The sequence below is a fragment of the Cricetulus griseus genome, chromosome 8 (genome assembly GCF_003668045.3).
Source record: "Cricetulus griseus strain 17A/GY chromosome 8, alternate assembly CriGri-PICRH-1.0, whole genome shotgun sequence".
Lineage (NCBI taxonomy): Eukaryota > Metazoa > Chordata > Mammalia > Rodentia > Cricetidae > Cricetulus > Cricetulus griseus.
In genome coordinates, this window is record NC_048601.1 from 84,100,318 (window position 1) to 84,111,325 (window position 11,008).

Genomic DNA, 11,008 nt, shown 5'->3' on the forward strand with positions numbered 1-11,008 from the left:
TATAAGCCTCTATGTGAGAAGCAGCTACTGGTTATTTGGGAGCAGGAAGTCAGGGCAGGAATATTGGACCTACTACATATGGCACCCAAATGTTTGGCAAGAATATTCACATAAAATTTATGGGAGCTTTAAAAAAAGGCTCTAAACACACAAAATAAGACAAATGCAGCTTCCTTGTCTCAAGGCTCACACAAGCTTCAATGCAGAGATGCATGTCCCAACAGCTGCCTTTAAGATAGAGCCAAGATGCCAATCGCCATGAACTAAATGGCATGGCCAGTTCCTGCAGTCTCCCATGCGGGCTTAAGTACAAAGAGGCTTCTCCCAGCTGCAGTCTGTGGACTAAGAGTTTTGCCAGTTTGATACATGGCAGTTTTAGGGTTTTTGCTCATGCAGACAGAAAGGGTTACACATACACAGTAAAGACAGCTGCAGATGGAAAAAAAAAAACTAAAGAGATTACAATGTGTTTAAAATGTACATAGGCGTGGGAGACAGAAAAGACAGAACATATACTAATACGGGAAATTACCAATATGGAGCCAGGTAAAAATACAAGGGAAGTTAATAGGGAAAAGCCTTACTTATAGAGAGACCTAGCCAGCTGGCAGGGCAGCAGTCTGTACAGCAAGCCGAACAAGAAAGTGAAAACAGAGCACCACATAAGCGTCCCTCACTCTACGTCACCCTGACCATGCCCTTGCAGACATGGTCAGGCACACCTGTAGCCAGCCCCTAAGCAGGTGTGGCTACAGCATCCCCTACAATATACTGTCATAGATTTAAAAGTATAGTTTTAAAATAATAAAATGAAGTCCTTTAAAGTGGAGTAAAGTAATACAAAGAAATAAGTCATGTAAAGATGGGAAATACACAAAGAGTATGAATTTTGTATGTTATTGTGCTGTCTTTGAATTTTTTGCCTGGTAAACAGCACTGGATTGTGGAAACTGCTGGATTGAACCAACTATATATTTTCAAAATATCTTGATTTCAAAATTTAAGTCAAAGGATATGTTACTTTGGGGGAGAGGTCATGCTTTTGTTTCCACAAGAAATGAGATGCTAAGGATTCATTCCAGGTTAAAGAAAATCAAGTTTGATTCAGGAAGACCCCCTGAAAATCCTGGCTACAAACATTAAAAAAAAAAATCTAAAAGAACTACAAGACAGATGATGTACATTTTACCTGCACAAACATATAACAGAAAAGTCACCTTTGGCTGACTTATGTAAAATGCACAGTATATACTTATATTAATAGAGGTATGTATGTTACCTTTAAAAGTTTATGTATTTCCAGAGCAAGGGGACCAATGAAAACAGACGGTCCAGGTGATCCAGCATCCAAAACAGCTTCAAGGCAGCTGACTTAGATGATCCAGCCTCACAGAATACTCCAGCCAAGATTTAACAATTATCCCAATTTTCCCAAGGTTTCCCCAAAGATGTCAGTGTTCCCAGTTAGCATGAACTAGGATAAAGAACTATGCCCACATTTCCCCCCAAATAGGTTATGGATGTTTATTATCATTTGGGGGGGTGGTTACAAGTTTTTATTGGTAATGACCAGGAAAAAAGCTGAATAAAGGAGATTAGATTCAAGTATCTCATTCTAAAAAGAAAGTTGGCTACAGAAATGATAGGATAAAAGGGTAGATTATTGAATCTACTTTAATGCAAAAAGCAACTATTAATCTTAAATATTTTACATTGGTATGGATTTTGATTTATTGATGCAAGTTTAAAATTAATTTTGTTATGTTTCTACTGTTGTTTGGGTTATTGTTCTTATGCAACTCATTTAAAATATAATATATTATTAAGAAATACAGATTAATAGTCATTATTAATAATCAAACTTCTAGTTGTGTTAGATATGTTTTCAAGGTCATACACAGATATATTTAAATACTTCAAACACTTCAAAGACCTACAGAATATCTCATTTAATATGTTTAAAACTTAAAACTTTTCAAGATAGTTGAGACATGTCTGTTCCTGTACTTTAGAGGAGATAATGGACATTGAAGAAACTCTGTATGGATTTTGTTTTCTTTTGGAAAAGATTGCCTTTGCCTCATTTGCTAAACTTTTCCAAGACAAGGCAGAACAGTCCTTCAAAACTCCGTTATTCCCAGAAAAGTCTGTCAGATATTCTAGGCCTATATGCCAGAGTTGGATGACTCAACATTGCAGAGGAAATTTGGGTGACAGTCCAGGTAGTCTGATGTCCCTGTCATTGGGTACCATTTCATCCTTTTGGGTCTTTGATGAAATTGAAGACGACAGAGATAAACTTACAGTTTTCTCTCGTTATGATACAATGAAACTAGGTATAAGACTTTAGACTCACAAAGATAGATAATAAAATATTTTCTCTGATTTTGTCAAATACAAATGGACTGGATATTGTAACTGTAAATCTTCTTTAATAACTGTTCTGACTATAGATTTACTATGTTTTTTCTTTTAAAAAAATAACCTTCCTTTTTAATTAGACAAAAAGGGGGAATGCTGTGGAACGATCCTTCTATACACTGTGAATATGTATTACTCTTATTTGTTAATAAAAAGCTGACAGGCTGGTAGATAGACAGGAAATATAGGTGGGACAGGCAGGCACAGAGCACTCTGGTAGGTAGACAGGCAAAGTCAGGAGAGACATCAGGAGCTGCAGAGGAAGCAAGACATGCTGGAGGACAGGTAAACCCGTAAGTCACATGGCAGAATGAAGATTAATAGAAATGGGTTAATTTAAGTAGTAAAAGCTAGTATTGAGGTTGAGCCATCAACTGAGCATTTACAACTAATATAAGACTATGTGTGGTAATTTGGGAAACAGCCACTTTTTATTTGGAAGCAGGATTGGGACAGGAAAACTCTCCCTACTTATAGGTCTGTAAAGAGTTGGTCACACACCATTCTGGCTGTTACAATATGGGGAACTGGTCCTGCCTCTCACTGACTGAAGTACTCAGGAGAGAGAGTTCTATACCTCACCTGGACAGCACAATAGAGATGACCCAGTTTGCAAGAGCAAGGGTGAGCAAGCCTCAAGGGTGTGAGAATGGGAGAGCAGGTTGTGCCTGACATGTGGTCAGGAAAAGATTCCTCCCAGACACTTGCAGCAGATGGGAGACCTGCCAGCTGCAACTTTCAGGAAACTGGGGCCTGTTCCTTTCCGGAGTAGCACAGTAGAGCTGAACCTATTAACAGGTCAGGAATCAACACCCGTACCTGTACTCATCCCAAGTCCAGATGCCTTAAATCAGTGTAAGAATACAATCAATAACAGAAAAAAAATATGGCATCACCAGAGTCCAGTTATTCTACAACAGCAAGACCTGAACAATGCAACACAGCTGAAGCAAAAAGAAATTACCTTAAAAATTGCATTATGAGGGTGATAGAGTTCCTTAAAGAGGATATGAACAAAACCCTTAAAGAAATTGAGGAAAAGACAAACAAAAATTGGAAGAAATTAATAAATCCCTAAAGGAAAGCCAGGAAAAAACAGACAGGTGAAGGAAACTATTCAAGACTTGAAAATGAAAATAGAAGCAGTAATGAAAACACAAACAGATAGAATCCTGGAAATGGAAAATCTGGATAAGCAAATAAAGACTACATATGTAATCATCACCAATAGAATATAAGAGATAGAAGAAAGAATCTCGGACATTGAAAACATGATACAGATAATAGATTCATCAGTAAAAGAAAATGTTAAATTGAAAAATTCCTAACACAAAACATCCAGGAAATCTGGGATACTATGGAAAGACAAAAAAATAAAAATACTAGAAATAGAAGAAGGAGAAGAAATGCAGCTCAAAAACCCAGAGAATATACTTAACATCATGAAAGAAAAATTTCCCAACCCAAATAGAAACATGCATATAGACATAGAAGAAGCTTAAAGAACACCAAATAGATTGGCTTAAAAAATCCCCTTACCACATACTAGTCAAAACTTCAAACATACATAACAATAAAGAATGTTAAAACTGGTAAGAAAAAAAGACCAAGTAATATATAAAGGCAAACACATTAGAATCACACCCAGCTTCTCAATGTAGTTCCTAAAATCCAGAAGGGCCTTGGCTGATTCCTTGCACATGCTAATAGACAAAGGATGCCATCCCAGACTACTATATCCAGGAAAACTATCAATCATCATAGATGGAGAAGACAAGATATTTCATAACAAACTCAAATTTACACCACATCTATCCACAAACCCAGCCCTACAGAGAGTACTAGAAGGAAAACTCCAACCCTAGGAAGTTAACTACATCCACAAAAACACAAGCAAAAGACAACCTCACATCATTAAAACCCAAAGAAGGGAAACAGACACACACACACACCTCTGAAGAGTCTATTTATCATCTTCTCTCTCTGTTCTCTGTTTCTTTTCTTATAACAACAACAACCAAAAACTTCAAATGCCAGAGAATCACTCGGCTGTTCAATATCATAAGTCAGCAGGGAAATGCAAAATAAAGCTACTTTAATATTTCATCTTACACTAGTCAGAAAGACCAGGATCAATAAAACAAATGATAGTTGAAGCTTTTGATGAACTGGATTAAGGAAAACACTCAACCACTGCCAGTAGTAGTCCAAACTTGTACAGCCACTATGGAAATCAGTGTGGCAGTTCCTCAGAAAGCTGGGAAACAATCTACCTCAAGACCCTGCTATACCACTCTTGGGCATATATCTAAAGGATGCTTCATTCAACTACTTGAGACACTTGATCAACCATATTCATTGCTGCACTGGGCATAATGCCAAGAAATTTGTAATAAATTTGATGTCTATCAACAGATGAATAGATACAGAAAATGTGTTACATTTGCACAATGGAATATAACTCAGCCATTAAAAATAAAAAAATAGGAAATTCACAAGTAAATGAATTAAATTAGGGGGAAAATCATCCTCAGTTAGATAATCCAGATCCAGAAAGACAAACATGGTATGTATTCACTTTTTATGTATGTTTTAGCTATTGAGTCATTAATTAAAAAAATAAAGCTTCAGTCCGTATAAGCACAGAGGTTAGATATAGAGTAAGGGGCTTGGTGAGACTGATGGATCTCCATAGGAAAGGGAAATAGAACAGGTAGTTATAGATGGATGGGGGTGCTGGAATGGGAAGATGAAATTGGGAAAGGGAAGGAAAAGGGGGCATAGAAGTGAATATGGGGAGGAACAGGTATAAGTAAGGACATTTGGGGAATAGTATGGAAATCTAATACAGTACAAGTTTCATATATATATATATATATATATATATATATATATATATATATATATCAACTGGACATCAATCAGCACCAAATGAAAATTCCACAACTGGAAATGGATTACATCTAATTGAATTGTTGGCTTAAAGGGAGCCATGGAAAAACCTAAACACTAAACCTAAAACTAATTGCCAAGGCTATTAGTTGCTCTCCCACTGATAATAAGGTCCGATTGCTGAAGATAACACATATACATCTCATTGATTAGAACATGTGTCTATCTAGGGCCTTTGTTCCTGTTGGCTAGTGTTCATGGTACCGGAAGGTACTCTTCACACTACCAAAGAAGAAGAGTAAACAACAACCCAGCTACAAACCCTTCAGTCTACAATGGGGATCTTCCTGCAATATACACTGGTGCAATAGAGGCATTAATATTTTGGGAGTAACCAGTCAACAGTCAATTTGATTTAAGGCCCACTCCATGGAACCCATAGCTGATGCTCATTAGGTGACTAAGAAACTGAGACTAGATTGGCCAAGGATATATTGGTAAATCAAATACTTATGTTCTTTTAAAGGAACATAGCAATAAATGACCTCATACTATCTCACAGATATAATCTCACAGATCAGGCATCATTAGAGAAGCTGCCTCCAGCAGCAAATGGAAACAACCACTGAGAGGCACAACCAGAAAAAATGCAGAGTGAGAGACCTTGAAACACTCAGCCCTATGCAGATTGTCTGCATCAAATCCATCCTTTCAAGGCTCAGGAAACTCTGTGGAAGAGGAAAGAATGTAAGAGCCAGAGGAGGTGGAGGACATCAAGAAAACTGGGTCTTCTTAACACAACTCACCGGCACACATATAAACTATAAACTCAGAGACTGAACAGCATGCATAGTATCTTAACAGGTCTGCACCAGATAGTGCCCCAGAGCTAATAGCAGAAGATGACACACATCACCACTAACCCAGAAGACACCTCCATTGGGGGGTGAAGATCAAAATTACACATATTAGTCATTGGGAGACATGTTTGAAGAATCCTCCAAATGGCGTTCTTTTTTTTTTAACTTTGTATTTATTCTTTGTGGTTTTCACATCATCATCTTGGTCCCATTCATCTCCCCACCCCTTCTTATCTACACTTTGCCTTTGCAACATCACCCTCCCCAATAAAATAAATAATTTTTAAGAGACAGAAAACAGAAAAAAATCACACCATGGAAGTTGTAGTATGACACAGCGAGTCACACTATATACCCTTTTGTACTTAGTCTTCAGTGGCGTGTGTTCCCTGCAGAGAGTCATCCGTCTGGTTGGAGGCCTCCACTTTCTGGTACAGTATAGGTATTGGGCCCTCACTGGAACTCCTCTTGAATTTCCTGTTGTCCTGTGTGTGGAGCTCCTGCAGCTTTAGATCTGCAGCACAGGCCTATTCCCATGCTTCATCAGTTCACAGACGGGCAGATGTTGGGGTGGGGGCCAACTCATATCCCTGGTTCTGAGCCTGGGTGGTAGCTGAGTTAGTCAGGCTGCCAGTTTCCCTTCATCATCACCATCACAGTGAACTCTCCACCAGTGTTCTGGCTAGTTCATCCCATGCTGCAAGGAGAAAAGGGTGGGGCCAGTTTTCACACCCTCAGGGCTAGCACACCTACACCTACACCAACAGAACCAGCTCTACTGTTTCCTATGCAAAGTACAGGGCCAGCTCTTCAGAGGGTAAGGACCTTGGTCATCTATTCCACCTGTCACAGGTAGCGAGGGTCAAATGGGGGGAGGAAATCTTTTTCTCACCCATATGACCACATTGCAGACAAGGGGGACAGGACCAGCTCTTGCACTCTCAAATCATCAGGGCCACCTTGCCAGTGTCCCCAGCATACAGGTTCATCTCTATTGTGCTGCCCAGGAGTGAGGTAGGACCAGCTCTTCTGAGTGCTGCAGCCAGTGAGGGAAAGTGCCCATTCTCCCTATATTGCAGCCATTGAGGGGTGCGGCCAACACTATGTAGCCCTGTCCTCTCTGCCTTTGGTGGTAACAGGAAGCATGCAAATCAATACAGACCCTGGCTACAACAGGACCTTCAACACAGACATGGGTCTTGGCAGCAGCCCAGGCTCAGACATCACCATGGCCCCAGGTGGCAGCCAGGCTACTTAACTCTGCCTGCTTGTCAACACCTTCACCTCTTTAAATATTCTTTCAGCACAGGAAATGACCCCAAGCCCCCCTCCCTGTCCTATTTTCCCTTTCCCACCTCTGTTTCATAGCCCACCATATATTTGCTCATCATGATAGTGCCTGACCTCCTGGCTTGTGGGTCTCCTTCACCCACTCAGTCTTAAAGGCACTGGGCCAGGTTGTGTTTTGTCCTCACCACAGCTATCTCATTTGATAGCCACTTGTAAGTGAAAAATTAGTTTTCTTCAAGGGATCTCACTGGTGAGAGAAACCACTCTAAAGGGTGGACCTCATGCCCAGCAGTAGATGGCAAACATGAAACAAATTTAATGGATTCTTTGAAGGTTATTTGTAGGATAATACTGAGTTTTGTTTTTTCTTAATTTTACCTTACCGGTCCTTTGCCTATATATTGTTTTATATATAAGGGCCTCTGATTTTGTGTTTTTGTGAGATTCCTGTGTGACTTGTGTGCCTCTACATCTTTATGTGTTCTTGTGCTTTTTCGTTGGCTGTTTTTCTCTTCTTTGTTTTGTCCTACGCCAGTTTGTTTTTGACTAATCTTATTATAATTTATTTTATTATTAATACTGATATATCTATTTGTTTTCTAAGGTGAATAAAAAGTGTGCACATCCAGATAGGAGAGGAAATGTGGAGGACTTTGAATGGATGGAGGATAGGACACTCTAAGCCAGATATATCGTATGAAAAAAACTGTTTTCAATAAAAAATATTTTAAAGTGGTATAGGGATGCATACTTGTAATCCCAAAGCTGGAGAGGGAGACATAGGAAAATCCCTGAGGCTACCTTCTTGGCCTGTTTGGTGAGCTCCATGTTACAGTGAGAGATGCTCTTGCAAAACACAAGAGCATTGCTTCAGAACAAGAACCAAGGTGAGCATGTAGGCCCATGCTCACACATCTTTCATCTGTGCACACACTCATGCATAAACACATCACAAAATCCACCCTGGACAACATGTGCAAGTATATAAATGATTTTCGTTGCTGATAATATTACAATAATGCAGATCAAATGAAGAACAAATAAACAGGCACAGCAAATTTTCATATAAGACTCATTAAGTAACTGGTAAAAATGGAAAACATAAATTCACATTATTTTATGGATACATGTAATTTATAATTAGGAAACAGAATTAAAGCTACAATAGGATATTTAAACTATTCTTGATGATTTAGAATTAATTAAAATATGTTCAAAAAAGCTTAAAAAGTCACTGTCAGCAAGAAGCTTCCTTGAATAATCTCATGATCGGGGAATATTTATGTTATAAAATAAAAAGGACAGAGTAAGGGAATTACTCTGAAAATATCAACTTGTTGTACAACGAACTTAAAGAACTCTAAGTCCATCCCTTGTGAAGGGATGCTCTCTTGACCTGGACACATGGGGAAGGGCCTAGGCCTGGCCCAGGATGATGTGGTAGACTTTGGGGCGCCCCTTTTGTGGGCCTTACCCTGCCTGGGGAGTGTAGGGGGGATGGCTAAGGGCAGGTGGGATGTTGGGGGAAGGGGAGGGAGAGAGAGAAGGGATTGACATCTGAAGCAAGCTTGTTCCTAATCTGAACTAATAAAATAAAATAAAATTAAAAAAGAACTCTATACTACTGGCAGCACAGTGTATAAAAATGTATATGTGTTATAATACAAATTTTGATTAATTATGAAGAATCTTACTTTGCTACTTGAACCATTAGACAGTTTAAGAAAAATCTTGTTTTTAGAAAAAAATAATTTCATCTGCACCAGCATGACTCCCTACACCCATCTGTAATTCCAGTTCTGGGGAATCCAATGACCACTTCAGGCCTCTGTGGGCACCAGGAATATACACAAGCATACACGCTGGGACAACACTCATACACTTAAATAAATAGATTTTTTAAAGAACAGAAAGATTACCCTTTTAAAAAAATCTTGTGACACTTTGACTGCAAATTTGTCAGCATATTGATTATTCTGTTATCAGAACTGATTTGTACCAAAGGAGTAATTGTGGGATAGGCATTTATCACAAACTTCTGAACAGTCAGGATGACTGGGTGGTACATCCATAACAGGACTGCAATGGATGAGATGATGAAGTCCACCCAGTACATGACCACAAAGACAACTACCAATAGCAAGATGGTCAAGGTGGCCTTTTCTTCAGGGGACAGTCTTGGGTGGCTGAGGCTGTGAAGATATTTGCATTGCCTCTGATGTCTGAACAAGATAATGACCATGTATGCACTTGAGGTCAGCATAACTCCTACAAGAAATACATCCCTGGAGGTTGTTGCTATTAAAATCAGCACCCTGATGATGTAGTTCATGGGGAAGAGTGAGCAATGTTTGGTGATCCTCATCTGGTTGGTCTCACTCACATTGGTAAAAGCCCCAACATAGAAGATCTGGTTGCTACTGAATGACAAGTTGAGAAACCACATATAGAAGAAAGCATAGATCATGTATTTTTTTAGTTTATATTTAAATTTTGCCAGCAAAGAGGTACTAGGACTAATAGTGACAGCCTGGAACACACTCAGAAGGCAGGTGATGGAGATGGAGAGGCCTCTCATCATTCTGTTTATGTAAAAACTTGTCTTACATTTGAAGTCATTGTCAAAGTTCAGTGACTCAAATATATCTGTAAGCCCAATATCCCCTCCAGTGAGGACCAGCACTATGTGGATGAAGGGCAGTTGACAGGAGATCAGGTCCATGGGCTTAGATCTATGCACTAGGATTATGAAAGTGCAGAAAAAAAGGAGAAAAATATTGGCCAGGACTCCAAGTCCAGCTTGGAAATAAAGGACATTCTTTAAGGAGAACATATGTAGAAATTGTATTCATCGTAACATTACCATAGAAGGATATTTCATATATCTGAAAAATAAGAGCATGCATCAAACTTGTGATTCAAAGGCCAGTATGTCTATATCACTCTGTTTTACCTACTTATTCTTGAATAACCTATACATTTAACTTTTGATGTTCTAGACTGATATCACACTCTACATTCCCATATACTTCTCCATGCATCCGCCTGTATATACAGCATACTAGCAATAGTAAAGGCGTTTACAGTCACATCCTATACAGAATGCACACTTTGTGTGCCTGTGTTGCTCCTAGAAATCCAAACCTATTAATTCACACTGCCTCATTTTATAATTAACACCTAAAACAGTAGTGACAAACACAGAATATTAATCACATTTTTAAAACTGAATAAACTTACATTGATCTTGAAAATACACACAAAAGAAACCAAAGTAGGAAGGTGAGTCATTCTCATGTTCCATAATATGCTCTATTTTGCAACTATCAATGCTTTATCTGATGATTCTATTGGAAACACAGTGATAATTCATGATAATCCCTCTATTTTAATGGGAATCCAGAATTTAAATCATAGATGCCGCTGAAGATCATTATTGCACTTTCCACACCCTGTTAATTGCATATCCATTAACTATGGTTATAAATGATCCTAGATGTCTCCCATTTTAGTTCCTATTCCATCACATTTGGGAACATTCCACT

At 38.7% G+C, this 11,008-nt stretch overlaps 1 protein-coding gene across 1 annotated transcript; it reads right to left on the minus strand.

Annotated features, from left to right (window-relative positions):
* Positions 1-9,378: 9,378 nt before the first annotated feature.
* Positions 9,379-10,296, minus strand: LOC100762529 (putative vomeronasal receptor-like protein 4). The gene has a single exon (XM_027429766.2). It carries the CDS (start codon positions 10,294-10,296, stop codon positions 9,379-9,381), a length of 918 nt encoding a protein of 305 aa, XP_027285567.1.
* Positions 10,297-11,008: the final 712 nt, after the last annotated feature.

Coding starts and splice junctions, on each gene's coding strand:
- LOC100762529 (XM_027429766.2), bottom strand. CDS start 10,296: ATGTTCTCCTTAAAGAATGTCCTTTATTTCCAAGCTGGACTTGGAGTC.